The sequence below is a fragment of the Sylvia atricapilla genome, unplaced genomic scaffold (genome assembly GCF_009819655.1).
Source record: "Sylvia atricapilla isolate bSylAtr1 unplaced genomic scaffold, bSylAtr1.pri scaffold_185_arrow_ctg1, whole genome shotgun sequence".
Taxonomy (NCBI): Eukaryota; Metazoa; Chordata; class Aves; order Passeriformes; family Sylviidae; genus Sylvia; species Sylvia atricapilla.
Genome location: NW_027077114.1, coordinates 1 through 26,569, shown reverse-complemented (window position 1 = coordinate 26,569; position 26,569 = coordinate 1). Strand labels below are relative to the sequence as shown.

The 26,569-nt window shown below is 65.0% G+C and overlaps 3 protein-coding genes across 3 annotated transcripts; 1 reads left to right on the top strand and 2 right to left on the bottom strand.

Moving 5' to 3' along the window:
• Positions 1-106: 106 nt before the first annotated feature.
• DCAF15 (DDB1 and CUL4 associated factor 15) lies at positions 107-5,440 on the bottom strand (the record flags this gene model as incomplete). Its single annotated transcript, XM_066340278.1, has 6 exons — positions 4,775-5,440; positions 4,015-4,112; positions 3,734-3,869; positions 3,477-3,583; positions 3,265-3,388; positions 107-417 (listed from the first exon to the last, which is right to left on the bottom strand). Coding segments are annotated over exons 1-6 (905 nt in total), but the record flags the coding sequence as incomplete, so codon positions are not given.
• Positions 5,441-5,792: 352 nt separating this feature from the next.
• On the bottom strand, positions 5,793-22,402 carry CC2D1A (coiled-coil and C2 domain containing 1A). Its single transcript, XM_066340280.1, has 29 exons — positions 22,352-22,402; positions 21,007-21,154; positions 20,820-20,917; positions 20,668-20,730; positions 19,965-20,087; positions 19,392-19,539; positions 18,919-19,301; positions 18,779-18,833; positions 18,000-18,089; positions 17,797-17,918; positions 13,718-13,790; positions 13,504-13,634; positions 13,332-13,419; positions 13,087-13,259; positions 12,876-12,998; positions 12,183-12,241; positions 11,931-12,047; positions 11,751-11,824; positions 11,610-11,668; positions 9,544-9,595; positions 9,353-9,452; positions 8,803-8,893; positions 7,959-8,093; positions 7,817-7,866; positions 6,944-7,007; positions 6,724-6,850; positions 6,564-6,640; positions 6,093-6,140; positions 5,793-6,011 (listed from the first exon to the last, which is right to left on the bottom strand). Exons 1-29 carry the CDS (start codon positions 22,400-22,402, stop codon positions 5,991-5,993), a joined length of 2,943 nt encoding a protein of 980 aa, XP_066196377.1. The 3' UTR covers positions 5,793-5,990.
• A 987-nt stretch (positions 22,403-23,389) lies between these two features.
• On the top strand, positions 23,390-25,268 carry LOC136374897 (retinitis pigmentosa 1-like 1 protein; the record flags this gene model as incomplete). Its single annotated transcript, XM_066340279.1, has 5 exons — positions 23,390-23,453; positions 23,566-24,503; positions 24,618-24,709; positions 24,796-24,861; positions 24,941-25,268. Coding segments are annotated over 5 exons (1,266 nt in total), but the record flags the coding sequence as incomplete, so codon positions are not given.
• Positions 25,269-26,569: the final 1,301 nt, after the last annotated feature.

The window sequence follows — 26,569 nt, the reverse complement described above, 5'->3', positions numbered from 1 at the left end:
GGCGTTATGGGGTCCCGGGGGGGTCTGGGGACATTTAGAGGGGTCCCGGGGGGGCTTAGGGAGGCACCCAGAGGCTCCCCATGAACTCGGACAGCTCTGGGCAGACCAGGGGGGCTGCAGAGTTTCCCGGGACGGGGGAAAGCTCTGTCGGGGTCTGGGGGATCCCGGGGGGTCCCGGGGGGTCCTGGGGGGTCCCGGGGGGTCCCGGGGGTCCCGGGTACCCGCGGGGTGCACGGCGATGGCGCAGGCCACGAGGGAGAAGCTGGTGTTGAGCAGCACGACGTGGTCCTTGCGCAGCTGGAAGGCCGGCTGGAAGGTGGGGAAGGGGTACACCACCTGGAACTTGGTGTGCAGCAGGAAGCCGTGGCGCAGGCAGGCGCGGGGGGCCTCACCTGGGGGGCACCGTGGGGTGGGGGGCTCAGGGAGGATGCCCCCCACGTTGGAGAATACCCAAATTTTTCCTTCCACTGAAAAAAATCCCTGACTCGATTTGAGCGCAGGAAACCGCCAGCCTGGGGCTCACGGGGGGCTCAGGGGGGCTCAGTGGGGCTCACCAGGGGTCAGGGGGTCTCATGGGGGGCTCAGGGGCTCACGGGGGGTCTCAGGGGGGCTCATGGGGGGCTCACCAGCGGTCAGGGGGTCTCACAGGGGCTCATGGGGGGGTCAGGGGCTCACGGGGGGCTCATGGGGGGGGTCAGGGGTCTCACCGGGGGTCAGGGGCTCACGGGGAGCTCACCAGGGGTCAGGGGGTCTCATGGGGGGCTCAGGGTCTCACCAGGAGGAGCGGCAGCCCGGCGGCAGGCGGGGCAGTGCCGCGGCGGGGCTCAGGGGCTCACAAGGGTCTCAGGGGCTCACAGGGGTCTCAGGGGGGGCTCACAGGGGTCTCAGGGGTCTCACAGGGGGTCAGGGGGCTCACGGGGGTCTCACCAGGAGGAGCAGCAGCCCGGCGGCAGGCGGGGCAGTGCCTGGGGGGCTCAGGGGTCTCACAGGGGTCTCAGGGGCTCACGGGGGTCTCACAGGGCTCACAGGGGTCTCACCAGGAGCAGCAGCCCGGCGGCAGGCGGGGCAGTGCTGCGGCGGGGCTCAGGGGTCTCACCGGGCTCAGGGGCTCACAGGGGTCTCAGGGGCTCACAGGGGGCTCACAGGGGTCTCACGGGGGTCTCAGGGGCTCACCAGGAGGAGCAGCAGCCCGGCGGCAGGCGGGGCAGTGCCGCGGCGGGGCTCGGGCTCACCAGGCTCAGGGGTCTCACTGGGGGTCAGGGGCTCACAGGGGTCTCAGAGGCTCACAGGGGGCTCACAGGGGTCTCACGGGGGTCTCAGGGTCTCACCAGGAGGAGCGGCAGCCCGGCGGCAGGCGGGGCAGTGCCTGGGGGGCTCAGGGGCTCACAGGGGTCTCACAGGGGTCTCAGGGGCTCACGGGGGTCTCAGGGTCTCACCAGGAGGAGCGGCAGCCCGGCGGCAGGCGGGGCAGTGCCGCGGTGGGGCTCGGGCTCACCAGGCTCAGGGGTCTCACCGGGGCTCAGGGGCTCATGGGGGTCTCACGGGGGGCTCACAGGGGTCTCAGGGGTCTCACAGGGGTCTCAGGGTCTCACCAGGAGCAGCAGCCCGGCGGCAGGCGGGGCAGTGCCTGGGGGGCTCAGGGGGCTCACAGGGGTCTCAGGGGCTCACAGGGGTCTCAGGGGGTCTCACAAGGGTCTCAGGGTCTCACCAGGAGGAGCAGCAGCCCGGCGGCAGGCGGGGCAGTGCCGCGGCGGGGCTCAGGGGTCTCACCGGGCTCAGGGGCTCACAGGGGTCTCAGGGGCTCACAGGGGTCTCAGGGGCTCACGGGGGTCTCACAGGGGGCTCAGGGTCTCACCAGGAGGAGCAGCAGCCCGGCGGCAGGCGGGGCAGTGCCTGGGGGGCTCGGGGGTCTCACAGGGGTCTCAGAGGCTCACGGGGGTCTCACAGGGGTCTCAGGGGCGCACCAGGAGGAGCGGCAGCCCGGCGGCAGGCGGGGCAGTGCCGCGGTGGGGCTCAGGGGCTCACCGGGCTCAGGGGCTCACAGGGGTCTCACAGGGGTCTCAGAGGCTCACGGGGGTCTCACAGGGGTCTCAGGGGTCTCACCGGGAGGAGCGGCAGCCCGGCGGCAGGCGGGGCAGTGCCTGGGGGGCTCAGGGGTCTCTCGGGGGTCTCAGGGGGGCTCACGGGGGTCTCAGGGTCTCACCAGGAGGAGCAGCAGCCTGGCGGCAGGCGGGGCAGTGCCGCGGCGGGGCTCAGGGGTCTCACTGGGGGTCAGGGGCTCACAGGGGTCTCACAGGGGGCTCACAGGGGTCTCAGGGGTCTCAGGGGGTCTCACAGGGGGCTCAGGGTCTCACCAGGAGGAGCGGCAGCCCGGCGGCAGGCGGGGCAGTGCCGCGGCGGGGGCTCAGGGGTCTCACCGGGCTCAGGGGCTCACAGGGGCTCAGGGGCTCACGGGGGTCTCACAGGGGGCTCAGGGGCTCACCAGGAGGAGCGGCAGCCCGGCGGCAGGCGGGGCAGTGCTGCGGCGGGGCTCAGGGGTCTCACCGGGCTCAGGGGCTCACAGGGGTCTCAGGGGCTCACAGGGGTCTCAGGGGCTCACGGGGGTCTCACAGGGGGCTCAGGGTCTCACCAGGAGGAGCAGCAGCCCGGCGGCAGGCGGGGCAGTGCCTGGGGGGCTCAGGGGCTCACGGGGGTCTCAGAGGCTCACAGGGGTCTCACAGGGGTCTCAGGGTCTCACCAGGAGGAGCAGCAGCCCGGCGGCAGGCGGGGCAGTGCCTGGGGGGCTCAGGGGCTCACGGGGGTCTCAGAGGCTCACAGGGGTCTCACAGGGGTCTCAGGGTCTCACCAGGAGGAGCAGCAGCCCGGCGGCAGGCGGGGCAGTGCCGCGGCGGGGCTCAGGGGCTCACCGGGCTCAGGGGTCTCACCGGGGGTCAGGGGTCTCAGGGGCTCACGGGGGTCTCACAGGGGTCTCAGGGGCTCACCAGGAGGAGCAGCAGCCCGGCGGCAGGCGGGGCAGTGCCTGGGGGGCTCAGGGGGCTCACAGGGGTCTCAGAGGCTCACAGGGGGCTCACAGGGGTCTCACGGGGGTCTCAGGGTCTCACCAGGAGGAGCGGCAGCCCGGCGGCAGGCGGGGCAGTGCTGCGGCGGGGCTCAGGGGTCTCACAGGGGTCTCAGGGGCTCACAGGGGTCTCACAGGGGGCTCAGGGGTCTCACAGGGGTCTCAGAGGCTCACAGGGGGCTCACAGGGGTCTCACCAGGAGCGGCAGCCCGGCGGCAGGCGGGGCAGTGCCGCGGCGGGGGCACGGCCACGGCGCTGACGTAGATGTCGCGGTGGTTCTCGTCGCTCATCAGCATCATGTTGACCTGCAGCCCCGGGGCCGAGCGAGTGCTGGGGGCACGGGGAGGGGAGCGGGGAGGAAGGGGAGGTCACCGTGGCTCGGCCAGGGACCCCGCGGGGCGCCCGGGGTGACACCCACTTGAAGCCGAAGACGATGACCTTGTCGCTGTCGCCCGGCCACTCGCACACCGTCAGGTAAAGGTCGCTGTAGATCTCCTCGTCCTGGAACAGCCGCACCTGGCGCACCTGGGAGGGGCAGGGAGTCCCCTGGGTGTCCCCAGGCTGTCCCCTGGGTGTCCCCGGGCTGTCCCCAGGCTGTCCCCAGGCTGTCCCCTGGGTGTCCCCAGGCTGTCCCCAGGCTGTCCCCACGCTGTCCCCACGCTGTCCCCTCCCTACCAGGCGCAGCTTGCTGTGCACGTTGAACTCCCACCAGTACAGGTGGTACAGGTAGAAGGAGAAGTCGTCGTCCCCGGAGCTGCTGGTGTAGGACAGGACGTAGCGGCCACACTTGGAGAAGCCCAGGAAGATGTGGCTGGGAGGGGACACGGGGACGTGAAGGCGACACAGAGAAACGAGGGGACAACAGGCACGGGAACGGGGACAACGCACGCGACGGGGGTCCCCCAGCAGAGTTGGGGTCCCCCCGTGTCCCCCCAGAGCCGGGGGTCCCCTCTCACCCCGCCCAAAGAAACTCCTCGTCCACGATGCTCTTGAGGGCGACGCAGACCCGCGGCGGAAGCTTCCGGAACAGCCGTGGGGAGAGCTGCCCACTGAGCTGGGGGGCACGGGGGGGGTCAGGGACCCCCCAACACTGCCCACAGGCGGGGGAAGAGTTGAGCTGGGGGGGCACGGCAGGGTCAGGGACCCCTCTAACCCTCCCCACAGACCCTCAGAGCTGGGAGGAGCTGCCCGCCAAGCTGGGGGGGGGAACAGGGACCCCCCGAACCCCCAACACCCTCCAAAATCTCCCAACACCCCCCAAAAGGCAGGGTAAAGCTGAGTTGGGGGGCACTGAAGGGTCAGAGACCCCCCGAAGACCCCAAAGCGCCACACAGCAGTGCGGAGCTGCCCCCTGAGCTGTGGGCGTACGAGGGGGTCCCACCGCAGCCCCTCAGGCCGTGACCCCCAACCCCTCAGGGAACAACCCCCAGCCCGGGGCTCCCCCCGAACCCCCAACCCCTCAGCCCCACACAGGACGCCCCCAGCTCGGGGCACCCTCAGGGACCCTCCACCACGTCGGCATCTCCCTCAGGGCCACCTCAGGGTCGCCCCTTTCCTCCCGCAGGGCCCCCCGCCATATCCCGGAGCAGCGTCCCCTCAGCGCCCCCATCCCTCCCCTCAGCGCCCCTCACAGAGACCCCCCTCACGTCCCGCCTCGGGGCCCCCTCAGAACCCCCTCCCTCAGGCGCCCGCCGTCCCCTCAGCCCCTCCGCTCACCCGGACGCGGTCGAGCTGCTTCACGAGGTGCTCCCGGCGGCCTCGGGCGGCGGCTCCGGGCCCGGCGCCTCCCGCCGCCCCCCGTTTCCCCCCGGGGCCGCCCCGCTCCGCTTTCGAGCTCGGCGCCATTTTCCCGGACCGGCCGCTTCCGGCGCGCCGCACGCCGCCGCCGCCCCGCCCACACCGCGCTCCCAGTGGCCGCTGACGCACCGCCCGCGCATCTCATTGGCCGGCTCATCCGTCAAACATTAGCGCGCCCCGCCCCCACGCGGCGCTAAGACCAATGGGAACCCGACAGCCGCAACGTGATTGGCTGCTGCCCACGCCCGTCCGTTCTGGCGGGGTTGCCATGGAGACGATGCAGCAACGGGGCGGGTCCCGGGGAGTGGGCGGGGCCGCCGCCGTGATTGACACCTCGGGGAGGCGGCGCGATAGGGCGCACCGGGAATCACCAAAATCCGCGGTTTTCTTCTTAAAAACTTTTGTAATTTTGTGAGAGCGCCCGGAACAGCCCCTCCCCTACAGGCACTTGGGAGGGATCCGCTTTGGTGGGGGGGACACGGGGGGTGGCGGAAAAAGTGCTTCTGGGGACACGCGGACCCGGCTGGGGAGGAGTCTGTGTCACCCTGTCGTTTTTGGGGAGAGGGGAGGGGATCAGTGTCACCCTGTCATTTTTTGGGGGGTTTCAGTGTCACCCTGTCATTGGGGGGTTTCAGTGTCACCCTGTCATTTTGGGAGGGCGTCAGTGTCACCCTGTCACTGGGGGCGTCAGTGTCACCCTGTCATTTTTGGGGCAGGAGGGGGGGTCAGTGTCACTTTGTCATTTTGAGGGGGGTCAGTGTCACCCTGTCATTTTTGGGGCAGGAGGGGGGGTCAGTGTCACTTTGTCATTTTGAGGGGGGTCAGTGTCACCCTGTCATTTTGGGGAGGGGGGCTCAGTGTCACCCTGTCATTTTGGGGGGTGTCACCCTGTCATTTTGGGGGGTGTCACCCTGTCATTTTGGGGCAGGAGGGGGGGTGTCACCCTGTCATTTGGGGGGTCAGTGTCACTCTGTCATTTTGGGGCAGGAGGGGGGATGTAGCAGCTCTGATCCCTGTGATTGTCACAGTGGGCCTTGGGGGGGGGGGGGGTGTCCCCAGAGCCCCCCCAAAACAGGGCGAGGGGTTCTCTGAGCCCCCCCAGAACCCCCCTGGTGTCAGCCCCGGGAGGGGGGATTCATCCACGGAGCTTTTGGAGCTGGAAGAGAAGAGGGCAGTGATGGAGGGGTCAGGGGGATTGGGGGGGACCCAAAAATTTCACCCTCTTTGGGGTCCTCACCTCGCTCTCCACCAGGTTCCGCTTGTACAGAGCCTCCTTGGCAGCCTCCTGTGAGGAGGGGGATCAGGGGGGGCCCAAAACAGCACCCCCAGGGGAGGCATCGGGGTGGGGGGACAGCAGGGATTAGGGGGGCGTCAGGGTTGGGGGGACACCAGGAGTTTGGGGGTCACATCAGGGATTTGGGGGTCACGAGGATGGGGGGCACCAGGAACTTGGAGGGGCAGCGAGAATCGAGGGTGTCACCAGAGTTGGGGAGTCTCCAAGGTTTGGGGGAGGCCAGGATTTCCAGGGGGGGCGCCAGGAATTTGGGGGACATCACGGTTTGGGGAGTGCAGCAGGAATTTAGGGGGCACTAGGAATTGGGAGCTCCCAAAGTCTGGGGTTCATCCCGGATTCCTGGGGCAGAACAGCAGGATTTGGGGGTCGAGGGGGGTCTGGGGGTGTCCCCCGGGCTCAGGGTTGGGGTCTCACCCGCTCCCCCTGGGTGCCGAGGCGCCGCGCCGCTTCCGTGTAAAGCCTCAGGTGGCGCTCCAGGTGCTCCGCGTACTCTGGAAACAGGGAAAAAAACCGGGATAACGCACACACGGGGACACCAAAACCCCGAGCTAAAAGAGGACTTCGGGGGGCTCACCCGTGCGGAAATGAGGGTCTCCCCCCTGCAGCCGTGCCCGCAGCCCCTGGATGCGCCGGAGCAGATCCTGGTGCTGCTGCCGCAGCTCCGGGGGCACCGGGCGCCCGGCGCGGCCGAACGGCACCATCTGGGGAGGGGGCCACAAACCGGGGGCTCAGCGGCAGCTCCGGGGGTCCCCCGGGTTCCTCTGCACCCCCAAAGAGCGCGGGAGCCCCCTGACCTTCCGCTCCAGCCGCTCCCGGTCGAACAGCAGCAGGTTGAGGCTCGGGAATGTCGGGACAGATCTGGGAAAGAGGGATCACGGGGTGGGGGGGGGACGTGACAAAAAGACCCCCTCTGAAAAAGCCAGAGCGGCCGTGGGATGTTGGAGGAGGGGAATGGGGAGCCCAGGGGGGTCCTGGGGGATCCCAGGGGGGTTCTAGGGGATCCCAGTGGGGTTCTGGGGGATCCCAGGGGTGTCCTGGGGGATCCCAGGGGGGTTCTAGGGGATCCCAGGGGGTTTCTGGGGGATCCCAGGGGGGTCTTAGGGGATCCCAGGGGGTCTCGGGGGATCCCAGGGGTGTCCTGGGGGATCCAGGGGGTTCTGGGGGATCCCAGGGGGGTCTCGGGGGATCCCAGGGGGGTCTTGGGGGATCCCAGGGGTGTCCCAGGGGATCCCAGGGGGGTTCTAGGGCATCCCAGGGGGGTCTCGGGGGATCCCAGGGGGGTCCTAGGGGATCCCAGGGGTGTCCTAGGGGATCCCAGGGGCGTCCCAGGGGTGTCCCGGGGGATCCCAGGGGTGTCCTGGGGGATCCCAGGGGTATCCTAGGGGATCCCAGGGGTGTCCTAGGGGATCCCAGGGGGTTTCTGGGGGATCCCAGGGGGGTCCTAGGGGATCCCAGGGGTGTCCTAGGGGATCCCAGGGGGGTTCTAGGGGATCCCAGGGGGGTCTTAGGGGATCCCAGGGGTGTCCTAGGGGATCCCAGGGGGGTTCTAGGGGATCCCAGGGGTGTCCTAGGGGATCCCAGAGCATCCCACCCCCCCAATTCCCAGCCCTATTCCCACCACAGCTCTCCTCCCCCTGCAATTCCCGGTGTTCCCCACCTCTCCTCACCTGTTGTTCCCACCCCTGGGAGCCGCCACGCTCGGTTTGGGAACGGCGACCTGAGCAGGAGGAAAGCTCCGTGTTACCCGATCCTTTTCCCGTCTCCCGGCCCGATCCCGCGGTATTCCCGGCGGCTTTTCCCGGCACTCACCGTGGATTCAGCGGCCGCTTCCAGCACCAACCAGCGCTCGGAGCGCGGCTCCAGCTGCCGCTGAGCTCCCAGCGGCTCCCGGATCCGCACCCACACCTCCAGCCGCCCGCCCGTGCGGCGCCGCCCGTCCAGCAGCTGCGGGAATGAGGCGGGAATGATGCGGGAAGGATGCAGGAAAGATGCGGGGATGATCCGGGGATGATGCGGGAATGATGCGGGAATGATTCGGGAAAGATGCGGGAATGATGCAGGAATGATGCGGGAATGATTTGGGAATGATGCGGGGATGATGCGGGAAAGATGCGGGAAAGATGCGGGAATTATTCGGGAAAGATTTGGGAAAGATGCGGGAATGATGCGGGAATGATGCGGGAATGATGTGGGAATGATGCGGGAATGATGCGGGAAAGATGCGGGGATGATGCGGGAATGATTCGGGAATGATGCGGGAAAGATGCAGGAAAGATGCGGGAAAGATGCAGGAATGATGCGGGAAAGATGCAGGAAAGATGCGGGAATGATTCAGGAAAGATGCGGGAATGATTCGGGAAAGATGCGGGAATGATGCAGGAATGATGCGGGAATGATGCGGGAATGATGCGGGGATGATGCGGGGATGATGCGGGAAAGATGCAGGAAAGATGCGGGGATGATTCGGGAAAGATGCGGGGATGATGTGGGGATGACGCCGGGTTTGGGGATGTCCTGGGGAACGCTGGGAAAGCGCTGGGAGGGAGGCGTGAGGACCACCAGGACTCTCCGGGATGGAGGAGGCACATCTGGGACCACCCGGAAGCCTCGGGGAACACCAGGGAAAAAGGGAAAGGGTTCCCCGATTCCTCACCTCCAGCTGCTCCCGCAGCTCGCAGCTCCCTTCCAGCGCCTCGAGGCGCAGCTGAGCCGAGCCCAGAGCCCGCTCCGGCCGGAACAGCCCCCTGAGGATCAGGCCCAGGGCTCGGGATCGCCGGGATCCAGCCGCGATCCCAACGGAATCCCAGGAACATCCCGGAAAAACGGGGAATCGCCGCACTCCAGAGTTACCTTTCCCTCCCTCCGGCTCCTCTTTACCCAGACACACGCTGGATTTTCCAGGCTGTGTTCCGTGTTTTGCGTGCTCTTCTCTGCGTTTTCTCCCTCCTGTGCTACTTCATGTGTTTCCTGCTTTGTTTCCCATTTTTTTTTCTGTACTTCCCACTGCGTTTTTCACAATCCCTGTGCCGTTTTCCCCGTTTTCCTACATTTTCCTACGCCACTTTTCCCACTCTCTGCACCTCCCTCGTTTTCCGCGTCACTTCCCCGTGTCACTTCCAACATTCCCCGTATTCCCTACGGGGTTTTCCATAAGGTTCCCTGTATTATTCCCTCCTCCCCGTCCCCGAATTCCCCCTCCATACCCTTTCTGGGTCACCTCGAACTTGATCCCACGGGAGCTCAGGAGCCTGCGCAGCCCCCGGTGCCCCCGGAGCAGCCGCAGCCGGAACCGTGCCCGGAATTCTGGGGAGGGGGAGAGTCGGTGAGGACCCCCTTGGGGACAGCCCAGCCCCGGGGACAGCCCCCAAAGACCCCCCCAATTCCCAGGATGTACCGGGACAATCCGTGTTTTTGACGACATTGGTCTTGTCCCGCTGCGCCTCCTCCTGTGGGGGAGTCAGGGATAAATTGGGGGTCCCAGGGGACACTGAGGGGACACTGAGGGGACACAGAGGGGACACTGAGGGGACACTGAGGGGACACTGAGGGGACACAGAGGGGACACACAGAGGGGACACTGAGGGGACACGGAGGGGACACTGAGGGGACACTGAGGGGACACTGAGGGGACACACAGAGGGGACACTGAGGGGACACTGAGGGGACACGGAGGGGACACACTGAGGGGACACACAGAGGGGACACACAGAGGGGACACTGAGGGGACACTGAGGGGACACTGAGGGGACACACAGAGGGGACACTGAGGGGACACTGAGGGGACACTGAGGGGACACAGAGGGGACACTGAGGGGACACTGAGGGGACACAGAGGGGACACACAGAGGGGACACTGAGGGGACACTGAGGGGACACTGAGGGGACACAGAGGGGACACACTGAGGGGACACTGAGGGGACACACAGAGGGGACACACAGAGGGGACACTGAGGGGACACACAGAGGGGACACTGAGGGGACACGGAGGGGACACTGAGGGGACACTGAGGGGACACTGAGGGGACACAATGAGGGGACACTGAGAGGACACTGAGGGGACACTGAGGGGACACTGAGGGGACACTGAGGGGACAGTGAGGGGACACACAGAGGGGACACTGAGGGGACACTGAGGGGACACTGAGGGGACACTGAGGGGACACACTGAGGGGACACTGAGAGGACACTGAGGGGACACGGAGGGGACACTGAGGGGACACTGAGGGGACACTGAGAGGACACAGAGGGGACACTGAGGGGACACTGAGGGGGGACACTGAGGGGACACTGAGGGGGACGCTGAGGGGGACACTGAGGGGGCACACAGAAGGGACACACAGAGGGGACACTGAGGGGACACTGAGGGGACACTGAGGGGACACGGAGGGGACACGGAGGGGACACACAGAGGGGACACAGAGGGGACACTGAGGGGACACTGGGGACACTGAGGGGACACTGAGGGGACACTGAGGGGACACTGAGGGGACACGGAGGGGACACACAGAGGGGACACTGAGGGGACACTGAGGGGACACTGAGGGGACACACAGAGGGGACACACAGAGGGGACACTGGGGGGACACTGAGGGGACACTGAGGGGACACTGAGGGGACACGGAGGGGACACTGAGGGGACACTGAGGGGAAACTGAGGGGACACTGAGGGGACACACAGAGGGGACACTGAGGGGACACTGAGGGGACACTGAGGGGACACGGAGGGGACACTGAGGGGACACACAGAGGGGACACTGAGGGGACACTGAGGGGACACAGAGGGGACACTGAGGGGACACTGAGGGGACACTGAGGGGACACGGAGGGGACACACTGAGGGGACACTGAGGGGACACTGAGGGGACACTGAGGGGACACACAGAGGGGACACTGAGGGGACACTGAGGGGACACGGAGGGGACACAGAGGGGACACACAGAGGGGACACTGAGGGGGGACACAGAGGGGACACAGAGGGGACACTGAGGGGACACTGAGGGGACACTGAGGGGACACGGAGGGGACACACAGAGGGGACACTGAGGGGACACACAGAGGGGACACACAGAGGGGACACTGAGGGGACACTGAGGGGACACTGGGTGACACTCAGGGGACACTGAGGGGACATTGAGGGGGACACTGAGGGGACACTGAGGGGACACTGGGGGGACACAGAGGGGACACTGAGGGGACACGGAGGGGACACAGAGGGGACACTGAGGGGACACACAGAGGGGACACTGAGGGGACACTGAGGGGACACTGAGGGGACACACAGAGGGGACACTGAGGGGACACTGAGGGGACACACAGAGGGGACACTGAGGGGACACTGAGAGGACACTGAGGGGACACGGAGGGGACACTGAGGGGACACAGAGGGGACACTGAGGGGACACAGAGGGGACACGGAGGGGACACACAGAGGGGAGGGTCCCCAGGGGGGTCTCCACTCACCGCACTGGGGTGGGGGAACTCGAAGCGCACAAAAGTGTCCAGGTCACCGGCTGCCACACCTGGGGAGGGGACACGTGGCACCAGGTGTGCAGCTGTCCCTGTCCCCGGCTCCCCGCTCCCAGTTTGCCCAGTTTCTCTCACCTGCAGGCACTGGGAGGCCAATCCCTCTCTCTATCCCCAGCTCCAGGTCGCTGCTGCTCAGCTCCGGGAACATCCTGGAGGGGAGGAAACCTGTCAGAGCCCCCCTAGACTAAACCCCGCCCCTCCAGGTGTGCCCAGGTGTGCCCAGGTGTGCCCAGGTGTGCCCAGGTGACCCCTCACTTGATGACACTGAAGGTCCTCTGCTCGTAGCGGGGTTTTGGGGGGGGTCCTCCCCGGTTGTGTTCCCTCCTCAGGGTCTCCATGTGCCGCCGGCATTCCTCGGCCAGCGCCTCACACCTGGGGGGACACACCTGGACAGGTGACACCCCACCCCAGCACCACCACCACCCCGGGGTCCCCCCCAGCCAGGGATCAGCCTCCTCTTCCTCAGAGGAGGAGGAAGATCCCATCTGCCCCCAGCCCAGAGCTCACCTGGTGGTCTCCGAGATGTTCCCCAGCTGAGCGAATTGTCGGGAGTAGGTGAGACACATCTGGGGAACATCAGGAACGGGAGGAAGAGGAGGGAGAGGAGGAAGAGCAAGGGAGAGGGCAGGTAAAGGAGAAGGAAGAGGAAAAAGAGAAGGAAAGAAGGAAAAAAGAGAAACGAAAAGGAGAAAAGGGAAAATGAATAAGGAGAAAAAGGAAGAAAAAGAGGCAAAAGGAGACAGGGAAGAGGGACAAGAAGAGGAAAAGAGGGAAGAGGGACAAGAAGAGGGAAAGAAGGAAAAAAGATAAATGAAAAGGAGAAAAGGGAAAATGAATAAGGAGAAAAAGGAAGAAAAAGAGGAAAAAGAGACAGGGAAGAGGGACAAGAAGAGGAGAAGAGGGAAGAGGGACAAGAAGAGGGAAAGAAGGAAAAAAGATAAATGAAAAGGAGAAAAGGGAAAATGAATAAGGAGAAAAAGGAAGAAAAAGAGGAAAAGACAGGGAAGAGGGACAAGAAGGAAAGAGGGAAGAGAAAGAAGGAAGTTTTCCACATCTAATAACCTGGAGCTCCTCTCTTTGCGGTGCTCCTCCAGTCCCTCAGTTCCTGGGGATACTCCCCAGTTTTTGAGACCCTTTTTTTGGGGGGGTTTGCCCCGGTTATTTTTGGTATTCCCCCCGTTTTTTGGGGTGTCCCCTCACCTGGTGCTGCTTCCTCAGGGCCCCCGCCAGCTGCAGGAAGACCTTGGCAGCCTCGGGGGGCATGGGGACCCCTCTGCCTGGCCCCAGCTCGAACTCTGCCCCGTCCAGGGGCACCTCGGGGACCTGCGGCAGGGATTTGGGATCCGAGGAGTGAAAAAAGAGATCCCCGAGGGGCTGGGATCCGGGATGGAGGCGCAGAGGGGGGCCTCACCTGGGCGATATCCACGGGGAGCCCCCCTCGGGCGGCGCCGATAAGCCCCTCGATGCCTTTGGCCCGGCGCAGCAGCAGCTTGGCTCCCTCCAGGTCATTGCGGCGTTTGGCGCGGAGAGCCGCCTGAGCCAGCTGCCTCCTCCTCAGCTCCAGGAATTCCAGCTGCTGCTGGGCTGGGAGAGGGGCCACAGGGGGGGTCAGGGTGCCCCCAGCCCGCCCTCGGCGCCCCCCAGCCCCTCCTGTACCTTTCCCAGCGGGTTTGGGGTCGGGGTGGGAATTCCGGGGCGGCGCTGGTTGTTTGGGAGCGGGAGGAGAGCTGGGCTGGAGCCGGAGCTGTGGGAGGATGGAAAGGATCACTGGGAATGTCCCACTCCGGGGGGAGTCCTGTCCTGGATTCCTTAGGGTCCCAAATCCCACCTTGGTGTTCCCCTTCTCCTCCTCCTCCTCCTCTTCCTCCTGCTCTGGCCCCGTCAGCTTCAAGGCAGCCTCCAGCATCCCAGAAAGGCTTGGCTCCGAGGGGCTCTCCGTGCCCTGGATGGGGGGAAAGCCTGGAAAAGGGGGGGATCCCCATGGAAACAGGGACCCCCAGCCCCACCGCGGCCCCCACAGCGGGGAGGAAGCGGGAACGTACCCGGGGGAACCGGCAGCTCCGAGAGATCCACGGCTTTTCCGGCCTTGTGAGCGCAGAGGGCAGCCTGGTATTGCTGGGGGGCACAGGGGGGTCAGGGGGCACCCAGAGCGGGACTGGGAGCACTGGGGCAGACTGGGAGCACCCACAGAGCGGGACTGGGAGCACTGGGGCAGACTGGGAGCACTGGGGCAGACTGGGAGCACCCACAGAGCGGGACTGGGAGCACTGGGGCAGACTGGGAGCACCCACAGAGCGGGACTGGGAGCACTGGGGCAGACTGGGAGCACCCACAGAGCGGGGACTGGGAGCACTGGGGCAGACTGGGAGCACTGGGGCAGACTGGGAGCATCCTCAGAGCGGGACTGGGAGCACTGGGGCAGACTTGGAGCACCCACAGAGCGGGACTGGGAGCACTGGGGCAGACTGGGAGCACCCACAGAGCGGGACTGGGAGCACTGGGGCAGACTGGGGTCACCCACAGAGCGGGACTGGGAGCACTGGGGCAGACTGGGAGCACCCAGAGAGCGGGACTGGGAGCACTGGGGCAGACTGGGATCACCCACAGAGCGGGACTGGGAGCACTGGGGCAGACTGGGAGCACCCACAGAGCGGGACTGGGAGCACTGGGGCAGACTGGGAGCACCCACAGAGCGGGACTGGGAGCACTGGGGCAGACTGGGAGCACCCACAGAGCGGGACTGGGAGCACTGGGGCAGACTGGGAGCACCCACAGAGCGGGACTGGGAGCACTGGGGCAGACTGGGAGCATCCTCAGAGCGGGACTGGGAGCACTGGGGCAGACTGGGAGCACCCACAGAGCGGGACTGGGAGCACTGGGGCAGACTGGGAGCACCCACAGAGCGGGACTGGGAGCACTGGGGCAGACTGGGAGCACCCACAGAGCGGGACTGGGAGCACTGGGGCAGACTGGGAGCACTGGGGCAGACTGGGAGCACTGGGGCAGACTGGGAGCACCCACAGAGCGGGACTGGGAGCACTGGGGCAGACTGGGAGCACTGGGGCAGACTGGGAGCACCCACAGAGCGGGACTGGGAGCACTGGGGCAGACTGGGAGCACCCACAGAGCGGGACTGGGAGCACTGGGGCAGACTGGGAGCACCCACAGAGCGGGACTGGGAGCACTGGGGCAGACTGGGAGCACCCACAGAGCGGGACAGGGAGCACTGGGGCAGACTGGGATCACCCACAGAGCGCGACTGGGAGCACTGGGGCAGACTGGGATCACCCACAGAGCGGGACTGGGAGCACTGGGGCAGACTGGGAGCACCCACAGAGCAGGACTGGGAGCACTGGGGCCAGACTGGGATCACCCACAGAGTGGGACTGGGAGCACTGGGGCCGGACTGGGGTCACCCACAGAGCAGGACTGGGAGCACTGGGGCAGACTGGGAGCACCCACAGAGCGGGACTGGGAGCACTGGGGCAGACTGGGAGCACCCACAGAGCGGGACTGGGAGCACTGGGGCAGACTGGGAGCACTGGGGCAGACTGGGAGCACCCACAGAGCGGGACTGGGAGCACTGGGGCAGACTGGGAGCACCCACAGAGCGCGACTGGGAGCACTGGGGCAGACTGGGATCACCCACAGAGCGGGACTGGGAGCACTGGGGCAGACTGGGAGCACCCACAGAGCAGGACTGGGAGCACTGGGGCCAGACTGGGATCACCCACAGAGTGGGACTGGGAGCACTGGGGCCGGACTGGGGTCACCCACAGAGCAGGACTGGGAGCACTGGGGCAGACTGGGAGCACCCACAGAGCGGGACTGGGAGCACTGGGGCAGACTGGGAGCACCCACAGAGCGGGACTGGGACAGGAGCACCATGGTGGCACTGGGATGGCTGCTGTGGAACTGGGAGCACCCGCAGCAGGACTGGGCTCCTCCCAGGGCGGGACTGGGATGGCTGTGCCTGGACTGGGATCACTGGTCTGGGACTGGGATTGTTCTTCTGGGACTGGGATGGCTGTGCCTGGACTGGGATTGTTGTTCTGGGACTGGGATCACTGGTCTGGCACTGGGATCACTGTCTGGCACTGGGATCACTCTCAGGCACTGGGATCACTGGCACTGGGATCACTGGTCTAGGACTGGGATCACAGCTCTGGCACTGGGATCACTGGTCTGGCACTGGGATCACTGGCACTGGGATCACTGGCACTGGGATCACTGGCACTGGGATCACAGCTCTGGCACTGGGATCACAGCTCTGGCACTTGGTTCACTGGTTTGGCACTGGGATCACTGGTTTGGCACTGGGATCACTGGTCTGGGACTGGGATCAGGGCACTGGGATCACTGGTCTGGCACTGGGATCACTGGTCTGGGACTGGGATCACTGGTCTGGCACTGGGATCACAGCTCTGGCACTGGGATCACTCTCTGGCACTGGGATCACTGGTCTAGGACTGGGATCAGGGCTCTGACACTGGGATCACTGGTCTGGCACTGGGATCACTGGTCTTTCACTGGGATCACTGGCACTGGGACCACAGCTCTGGCACTGGGATCACAGCTCTGGCACTGGGATCACTGGTCTGGCACTGGGATCACAGCTCTGGGATCACTGGCACTGGGATCACTGGCACTGGGATCACTGGTCTGGCACTGGGATCACAGCTCTGGGATCACTGGCACTGGGATCACTGGCACTGGGATCACAGCTCTGGCACTGGGATCACTGGTCTGGGACTGGGATCACAGCTCTGGGATCACTGGCACTGGGATCACTGGCACTGGGATCACTGGTCTGGCACTGGGATCACAACTCTGGCACTGGGATCACTCTCTGGCACTGGGATCACTCTCTGGCACTGGGATCACAGCTCTGGCACTGGGATCACAGCTCTGGCACTGGGATCACTCTCTGGCACTGGGATCACTGGCACTGGGATCACTCTCTGGGATTGGGATCACTCTCTGGCACTGGGATCACTGGTCTAGGACTGGGATCACTGGTCTGGCACTGGGATCACTGGTCTAGGACTGGGATCACTGGTCTGGGACTGGGATCACTGGCACTGGGATCACTGGCACTGGGATCACAGCTCTGACACTGGGATCACTGGTCTGGGACTGGGATCACTGGTCTGGCAGTGGGATCACTGGTCTGGGATCACTGGTCTGGCACTGGGATCACTGGCACTGGGATCACTGGTCTGGGACTGGGATCACTGGTCTGGCACTGGGATCACTGGCACTGGGATCACTCTCTGGCACTGGGATCACTGGTCTAGGACTGGGATCACTGGTTTGGCAGTGGGATCACTGGTCAGGCACTGGGATCACTCTCTGGCACTGGGATCACTGGTCTTTCACTGGGATCACTGGCACTGGCACTGGGATCACTCTCTGGCACTGGGATCACAGCTCTGGCACTGGGATCACAGCTCTGGCACTGGGATCACTGGCACTGGGATCACTGGTCTGGCACTGGGATCACTGGCACTGGGATCACTCTCTGGCACTGGGATCACTGGTCTGGCACTGGGATCACTCTCTGGCACTGGGATCACTGGCACTGGCACTGGGATCACAGCTCTGGGACTGGGATCACTGGTCTGGCACTGGGATCACTGCTCTGGCACTGGGATCACTCTCAGGCACTGGGATCACTCTCTGGCACTGGGATCACTGGTCTGGCACTGGGATCACTGGTCTAGGACTGGGATCACAGCTCTGGGACTGGGATCACTGGTCTAGGACTGGGATCATTGCTCTGGCACTGGGATCACTCTCTGGCACTGGGATCACTGGTCTGGCACTGGGATCACTGGTTTGGCACTGGGATCACTGGCACTGGGATCACTCTCTGGCACTGGGATCACTGGCACTGGGATCACTGGTGTGGCACTGGGATCACAGCTCTGGCACTGGGATCACAGCCCTGGCACTGGGATCACTGGCACTGGGATCACTCTCTGGGATTGGGATCACTCTCTGGCACTGGGATCACTCTCTGGCACTGGGATCACTGGTCTAGGACTGGGATCACTGGTCTGGCAGTGGGATCACTGGTCTGGCACTGGGATCACAGCCCTGGACGCAGCTCCTCTCCCACCTTGACGATCCTCTCGTGCATCCGTGCCTTCCTGCCGTCCCCGCCGTCCCTGGCCTGCGCCGCGGCCGCCCGGTACCGCTCCATGCGCTGCTCCAGCGCCTCCCGCACGTCCCGCGGCGCCTCTGGGGCAGGAAAACGGCAAAGTCCCGGGAATTCCCCCTTTCCCTCCCTGCTCCGTGCCCCCCACAGCACCCGGGGCTGACCTGCGGCGGGAGGGGCCGCGCTGGGGGCCGCCGCATCCCTCTGCGGAGAATCCTTCGGGAGCGGAGCCTTTGGCTCCTCCGGCCGAGGCTCTGAGGGGAGGGAACGGCCAGATCCCACCGGGGCCTGCGGGACCCCCCAGAGCCCACCGGGATCCCCCAGATCCCACCGGGACCCCCCAGATCCCACCAGGACCTGCAGGAACCCTCAGATCCCACCGGGACCTGCAGGAACCCCCCCAGAGCCCACCGGGACCCCCCAGAGCCCACCGGGACCTGCAGGACCCCACTAGGACCTACAGGACCCCCCAGATCCCACCAGGACCCCCCAGATCCCACCAGGACCCCCCAGACCCCACTAGGACCTACAGGACCCCCCAGATCCCACCAGGACCCCCCAGATCCCACCAGGACCCCCCAGACCCCACTAGGACCTACAGGACCCCCCAGATCCCACCAGGACCCCCCAGACCCCACCGGGACCTGCAGGACCCCCCAGATCCCACCGGGGCCTGCAGACCCCACCAGGACCCCCCCAGATCCCACCAGGACCTGCAGGACCCCCCAGACCCCACCAGGACCCCCCAGATCCCACCAGGACCCCTCAGATCCCACCAGGACCCCCCAGATCCCACCAAGACCTGCAGGAACCCCCCAGAGCCCACCAGGACCTGCAGGACCCCACCAGGACCCTCCAGATCCCACCGGGACCCCCCAGACCCCACCAGGACCTACAGGACCCCCCCAACCAGGAGCTCAGCCCCTTTCCATGGGGGTCTCACCAGGGGCTGCTGGATTACTGCCCTGCTCCAGCGCCTGCAGCTGAGCCTCCAGCCTCTGGAAAACCACAGCACAGGAGGGAGGAATTGTGGCCCGGCCCAGAGGGATTTTTGGGGGAGAATTCCAGGAATCCGGGACGTACCTTGGCCGCTCGGAAGCGCCCCAGGGCCGTGGCCGTGTCCCCGCGGCGTTTGGCCACCAGAGCTTCCTTCTGCAGCTCCTGGAGCCGCGCCCGGAGCGCGCCGGGAACGGGGCTGGGGTCTGGGCTGGGGTCTGGGCTGGGGTCTGGGCTGGGGTCTGGGCTGGGGTCCGGGCAGGGGTCTGGGCAGGGGTCTGGGCTGGGGTCTGGGCTGGGGTCTGGGCTGGGGTCTGGGCAGGGGTCTGGGCTGGGGTCCGGGCAGGGGTCTGGGCTGGGGTCTGCGCTGGGGTCCGGGCAGGGGTCTGGGCTGGGGTCTGCGCTGGGGTCTGGGCTGGGGTCTGCGCTGGGGTCTGGGCAGGGGTCTGGGCTGGGGTCCGGGCTGGGGTCTGGGCAGGGGTCTGGGCAGGGGTCTGGGCTGGGGTCTGCGCTGGGGTCTGGGCAGGGGTCTGGGCTGGGGTCTGCGCAGCGCTGGGGACGGGCAGGGGGCTGCACTGCAGCCTCAGGGCTCACGGGGGGCGGCGGCCCAGGGGCTCCCCCGCCCTTCCCCAGAGCCACGGGAGGAGGAATCTCGGCCTCGTCGATCTGTTTCCCCTTCTGGACCGACTCCAGCATCTGCTCCAGGGTCTGAGGGAGAAGGGGAACGGGGGAAAACGGTGAAAAATCCGCAGGAATGGGGTGAAACGGGAGCAGAGGTGGGGAGAAGGGGGTGGAACAGGGGTCTGCCAGCAGGAAACGGGATGAGGCAGGGCTCAGAACTGAATGAAGGAGAACGGACGGAACGGAACTGAAGGAGGGAATGGAATGAAATGGAATGAAATGGAGTTTCATTGCAGAACTGGGGGAAGCGAGATAAAACCGGGCTCAGAATCGGAAAAAAAAGCAGATTAAACTTGCTCAGAGTCAGGCAAAACTGGGTCAAACAGAACCGTGACAAGCTGCTCGACGGCATGAACCCGAGGTTATTCCGAAGGTTTAGAGGGCAGATGGATGGGGAGAGGCCAGTTTGCCCCAGTTTGGCCCAGTTTGGCCCAGTTTGGGCCTGGACTCACCCTGAGGCCGCGCTGGAGGCGCCGCAGCCGGGCGCCGTTCCCGTTCTCCCGGGCTGCGTTCTCCAGAGCCGCCCTGTAGAGCTCTGCACGTTCCTCCAGCTCCTCCAGCAGTGCCCCGGGCCCCTGCGGGAACACCGGGAACACCGGGAACACCGGGAACACCGGGAGCCCCCTCCCTGGCCCCGGGACGGCCCCACCAAAATCGCTTGGAAATGTGTGAGGAGTTTCCCCCAAAAAAAAAATCTGGTTTGCAGCTCCCCAAATTGCCCCAAAACTGCCCAAAAATTCACCCCAAAGTCGCTTGGGAATGTGTCAGGAGTTAAAATAAAACTCTGGTTTGAATCTCTCCAAATTGCCCCAAAACTGCCCAAAAATTCACCCAAAGTCGCTTGGAAATGCGTGAGGCGCCGGATGGCCCCAGGTGGCCCCAGGTTGCCCCAGGATGGCCCCAGATGGCCCCAGGTGGCCCCAGGTGGCCCCAGGTAGCCCCAGGTGGCCCCAGGATGGCCCCAGATGGCCCAGGATGGCCCCAGATGGCCCCAGGTGGCCCAGGATGGCCCCAGGATGGCCCCGGGACGGCCCCAGGTGGCCCCAGGTTGCCCCAGGTTGCCCCGGGGTGGCCCCGGGATGGCCCAGGTTGCCCCAGGTTGCCCCAGATGGCCCCAGGTTGCCCCAGGTGGCCCCAGGTGGCCCCGGGAGGTACCTGCGGGGTCTGGGTGGCAGCAGCACTCTCAGAGCCCTCCTCCAGCACCTCCTGCAGCTCCGCCTGCTCAGGGAATCCCGGCAATCAGCCCTGGCTTGGGGCAGCGAGAGCCTTTTCCAAGCTGAGCATCTCCCCCCCGCTTCCTCCCTCACCAGCAGCTCCTCTTCATTCTCCAGATCTTCCTCCTCCTCCTCCTCCTCCTCGGGGTCCTGGAGGCAGAGCTGGGCCAGGGCCTCGACTGCTGCCACAGCTGAGGGGACGGGAGGGTCACCAATCTCTTTGTGGGGGAAGCTGAGCCCCTTTTCGAGGGGGCTCCGGGCAAAGGGGAGAGGATTTTACCTCGCTGCGGGGCCGCGGCCGGTTCTCCCCGCTCCGGAGGCTCCCGGCCGCCCAGCAGCTGCAGCAGCTCGGCCTCCAGCGCCGTGTCCCCGTCCCCCCCGGTGTCCCCGGGGCTGTGCTCTGCACCCGGAGCCGCCAGCAGCCCCAGCTGAAAGGGGGGAGACAGCGCTGGGCGAGGGGGTCCCGGGATCCGGAGCAGGGGATCCCCCCCTCGGGATCCAGAGCAGGGGATCCCCCCTCGGGATCCGGAGCAGGGGATTCCCCCCCTCAGGATCCGGAGCAGGGGATCCCAGGATCCAGAGCAGGGGATCCCCCCCTCGGGATCCGGAGCAGGGGATCCCCCCTCGGGATCCGGAGCAGGAGATTCCACCCCTCGGGATCCGGAGCAGGAGATCCCCCCCATCAGGATCCAGAGCAGGAGATCCCCCCTCGGGATCCAGAGCAGGGGATCTCAGGATCCAGAGCAAAGGATCCTCCCCCTCGGGATCCGGAGCAGGGGATCCCGGGATCCAGAGCAGGGGATCCCGGGATCCAGAGCAGGGGATCCCCCCTCGGGATCCAGAGCAGGGGATCCCAGGATCCAGAGCAGGGGATCCCGGGATCCAGAGCAGGGAATCCCCCCCTTGGGATCCAGAGCAGGAGATCCCCCCTCGGGATCCGGAGCAGGGGATCCCGGGATCCAGAGCAGGGGATCCCAGGATCCAGAGCAGGGGATCCCCCCTCGGGATCCAGAGCAGGGGATCCCAGGATCCAGAGCAGGGGATCCCAGGATCCAGAGCAGGGGATTCCCCCTCGGGATCCAGAGCAGGGGATTCCCCCTCGGGATCCAGAGCAGGGGATCCCAGGATCCAGAGCAGGGGATTCCCCCCTCGGGATCCGGAGCAGGGAATCCCCCCCTCGGGATCCAGAGCAGGGGATCCTCCCTCAGGATCTGGAGCAGGGGATCCCCCTCGGGATCCAGAGCAGGGGATCCTCCCTCAGGATCTGGAGCAGGGGATTCCGGGATCCGGAGCAGGGGATCCCCGAAAGCGGTGGAGAGGAGGGAGGGGGTTTCCAGGAGCCCCCCCGGGGTGGGGGATCTGGATCAGGGGATCCGCCCCTCAGGATCCAGAGCAGGGGATTCCCGCTCCCTCGGGATCCGGAGCAGGGGATCCCGGGATCCAGAGCAGGAGATCCCCTCCCTCAGGATCCAGAGCAGGGGATCCCCCCTCGGGATCCAGAGCAGGGGATCCCCCCTCGGGATCCAGAGCAGGGGGTCCCCGAAAGCGGTGGAGCGGAGGGAGGGGGTTTCCAGGAGCCCCCCGGGGTGGGGGATCCGGAGCAGGGGGTCCCCGGTTACACTCACCTGCCTGGCCATGGCAGCGCCCCGGCCCGCGACCCTCCTGGCTCGGCTCATGGCTCCGTGTTCCCAGCCTGGAGGGGGAATAGGGGGAACCCCGGCGCTGAGCTGAGCCCCCGGCCTCTCGTCAGCCATTCCGAGCCCTCTTAATGCCCCAACCCGCCTCAGAGCCCCCCCCAAAAAATCTCGGGGTCCCCCCGCTCCTCACAAGGCCCCGCCGCCACACCCCACAAGGCCCAATGGCCCCTTTTCCCCCCACTCCCAGAGCACCCCCCAAGGCACCGTCAGTCCCCCAACTCTCCGCCGGCCCTCAGCGCCTCGAGCCCGGTGATCCCGGCGATCCCGGCCGCTCCTCGCGATCCCGGTTATCCCGGTTTATCCTCACTCACTTCCTGCTCCGCCGGCCGCTGTCAACAGCCCGCGCTTTACAGCAGCGCCGTCGCAAAAGCCGCTGTCGCAAAGCCTCTGCGGTCGCGTCTCGCTTTGCGGCGCGGGAGAACTACAACTCCCGGCGTGCCCCGCGGGCAGGGAAAAGGCGGGAAAACGTGAGGGGGGACGGTGGAGATAATTCCCCGAGGTGGAAAATGGGGTGGAAATCGGCGGAAATTCCACGGTTTTCACCTCAGGCCCGGAGGGTTTGGGTCTTTCTGTTGTGGTTGTGCCTTTGTGGGATTTAGGGGTATTGATTGGGCTGACAGGGGCGGGGTGGAGGGAAATGGCCGCTTGGGGCCTGAGGGAAAATAAGGAGGTGTGAGTGGGTGTAATAATGGAGAGCTGCGGTAATTTGAGGCTACTCAAATTGTCCCTCCCAGGTAGCGCCGAGATGGGGAAGCGCAGGACCCGCCCAGTGCCAGGTAACAGGGAAACAACAGCCCAAATTGTCCCAGATTGAGGCCAAAATGACCCTTCCCCACCAAACTGAGAGTCCCTTTGCCCGTCCCCACAACAGGCGACGGGAAATTCCACGCTCCCAAAGCCAAGCGGGTCCTTCAGGAGGCTCCAGGAGCCGCTGCCGTGGTCATTCCTTCCCAGAGTGGTGATCCCAAAGGAATTCCTGTGGGAGAGCACGGAGCTGGATCCCACGGGTATGGAGAACCTCCAGCACGGTGTTTTCACACCAAGCAGAGGGGAAAACTACCCCAAAGTGGCGGTTTTAATGTGGGTTGGTTTTTTTTTTTTTTTTTTTTCCTTTCAGGAGGAGAGAGACAAGGAAATCACAGCGCTGGAATCACCAAAACAGGGCGTTTCCGACCAGATGGAAGAGAATAATCGTTTGGAATTGCCCCAGCTGGGAATTTTGGAAGCGGATGGGACAGGAGAGGATGAGCTGGAGTCACCAAAACCAGGAATTTTGGATGGGGCAGGAGAGAATTGTCCAGAATCACCAAAACCAGCAATTTTGGAGGTGGATGGGGCAGGAGAGGAGCCCCCAGAGTCAGTGAAAGATGTAATTTTGGATGGAATGGGACAGAATCATCTGGAATCATCTCAGCTGGGAATCTCGGAGGGGAATGGAGCAGCAGAGAAGCAGCTGGAGTCACCCCAGCTGAGAATTCCAGAGGCAGATGGGGCAGGAGAAGAGCAGCTGGAGTCACTGAAACCGAGAATTTCGGATGGAACAGGAGAAGATCAGCTGGATTCACCAAAACCAGGAATTTCGGAGGTGGATGAGACAGCAGAGGAGCAGCTGGAAACGCCAGCAGACAGAATTTTGGATGGGACAGGAGAGGAGCATCCAGAGGCGGCACAAACAGGAACTTCAGAGGCAGACGAGGCAAGAGAAGAGCAGCCAGACCCACTGAAACAGGGAGTTTTGGATGGGGCAGAAGAGAACCAGCCGGAATCACCGAAACAAGGGAATTCTGGAGCACACAGCTCCAGCCCTGAGCACACGGTGACAGCCCCTGTGGAGAGTTTGGAGGTGCCAGATGCAGCAGGAGAGGAGGAAGAAGGTGCCCTGGAGGAAGGATGTGGCACTGGGGTTGCTCCGAGCGTGGACACGGCGTCCCCAGATCGTCCCAGCGACGCCCAGAGCGGCAGAGGGGATGCAGAGAGCAGGAATTCCCAGGATGGGATCCCAGGATTGGATCCAGCAGCCACCAGCACCGAGCCCCAGGACCACGGGGAAAGGAGCAGCCCAGAGCTCCCAACAGAGAAGGTACAATTGGGGTCGAGGGGCTCCTCCCCATGCTTATGGGAACCCAGAGACCCCTCCCCAGCTCAGCTGGGACCCTCCCCAGGGGACAGACCCAGCTCCTTTCTTTCCCTGCAGCCATTTCCAGACGCCGCTGGGCAGCATCTGGACACCACGGCCCAGATCCACGCCGGCTCCACGGGGAACAGCCCAGCACAGCCACGGGAAAGGTGAGTGGATCCTGCAGGAGTAACCCCTGGTTTTGACCGAAACCCCTGAGGTGGGGAGCAGGAATTGACTGTCCTTCTCCCCGCAGCGCCACGGAGCCGCCGGACGCCAGCGACGTCATCCGCGGGCTGATCCGGGAGCTCTCAGACCTCAAGTAAGTGTTAAATCCGTGGTTTTTTTCCCTGGAATCGGGGGTCCAGCGCCCTTTGGGTGACGCCCGTGTCCCCCCACAGCCGCCTGGCCATGGGTGCCCACAGGGGACTGGAGCTGCTCCGGAGGCCAAAGGCACGGCGTGGCCGGAGGCCAGCGCTCAGTGGAAGCCGCTGGAAGGAGGGGTAGGGACATCAGGAATAACCATTTTTATTGATGGAAACAACGGGAATAAACCAGCCTTCATCTGGAGAATGGTTCCAGCGCTGACTGCTGGGCTCTTCCAGCCGTGGTGGGTGAATAAATCACGCCAAACTCATCCAAAACAGGAATTAATGGTTCCTGGGATAAAGGCTCCAACACTTGGAGCAGCGGCTCCCTCCCAGTCCCTTTCTGGCCTGGGATGAACCAAAACTCACAATCCAACCCAAAACTTCCAGTAACAGCTCCAGCACCCGGAGCACTGACCCCTTCCTGGCCTGGGGATTAACCAAAACTCAACCATCTGACCCAGAACATCTGCTGATGGCTCCAGCACATGGGGGACTGGCCCCTTCCCAGCCTGGGATTAACCAAAACTCAACCATCTGACCCAGAACATCTGCTGATGGCTCCAGCACATGGGGGACTGGCCCCTTCCCAGCCTGAGATTAACCAAAACTCAGAACTCCAACCTCAAACCTAACACAAAACTCAGAACTGGCCCCACTGGCAGGGCCCAAATCTGGCCGGGGAGAATCTTCCGGAGTCCCACGGTGTCAGGAGGTGGCACAGAGTCACACAAACTGGGGACACTGGTCCTGCTGGGCAGCGCCGAGCCGTGGTCTCATCCTCTGAGGAAGTCTCTGGAAGAGAAGCCAGGAGAGGTGGGAACACCAGGAAGCATCAGCACACACCCCTGATTAGTGCAGAATCCCATCCTGGATAAATCCAGGCTCCAGGCATGTCCCCTAACTTATGTCACCTGTTTCCCAGTGCCTCCTGCTTCCCTCAGCTCTGGCTCCTTGGTGAGATTCCCTCATGGGAATCCTGCTCCTGGATAAATCCAGGCTTGGATCCAAAACCCCTCAGTAGCTGCACGGGGACATGGACTCTCCCATCCTTTAGCTACTTCCCAGTGTTCCCTTTGGTAGCTCCGATTCCCTGCCCACATTCCTCTGGGGAATCTGGCTAAACCCAGGTCTGGTGCAGCACAATCCACCAAACCCCACACCCGTGTGGGGATGCGACATCCTCCATCCCTCACCTACTCCCTGGCGTCCCTCCGCAGTGCCATTCCAGATTCCTCAGGGAATGAATCCCAGCCTTGGATGCTGCCACACCCCACGGATACCTGCACGGTGACACAGGAACCTCCATCTCGGCTACATCCTGGTGTCCCTCTGCCTCTTGCCGGCGTTCCTGGCGTGCGCCGGGCGGGGAGTAGACGGAGGTGTAGCCGCGGTGCGTGAGGGGACAGAAGCGGCGCGTGTGGGCCTGGTCCTGGCGTGGCCCCCGCACTGGGGACACACGTAGCTGCGCAGCACGGGGCACTGCAGGCGGCCCTGGTCGTCCCGCATGCTGTGGCTCCGGTACATGCCCGGCGCCTCCCCGTTGTGCTGGCAGAACGAGCACGGAGCCAGCCTGGCGCCGGGAGCTGCGCCGGGAGCTGGACCGGCAACCGGGAGCTGGACCGGTACTGGGAGCTGGACTGGCACCGTGAGCTGGACCGT

What these genes read in the sequence shown, in the direction of transcription:
- CC2D1A (XM_066340280.1), bottom strand. Translation starts at nt 22,402, where the DNA reads ATGAGCCGAGCCAGGAGGGTCGCGGGCCGGGGCGCTGCCATGGCCAGG. An exon ending in GGGAGCGGCTGGAGCGGAAG is followed by an intron (nt 6,851 to 6,943) that starts GTCAGGGGGCTC and finishes CCCCCTCCCCAG; the next exon opens with ATGGTGCCGTTCGGCCGCGC. An exon ending in GGAACCTGGTGGAGAGCGAG is followed by an intron (nt 6,012 to 6,092) that starts GTGAGGACCCCA and finishes CTTCTCTTCCAG; the next exon opens with CTCCAAAAGCTCCGTGGATG.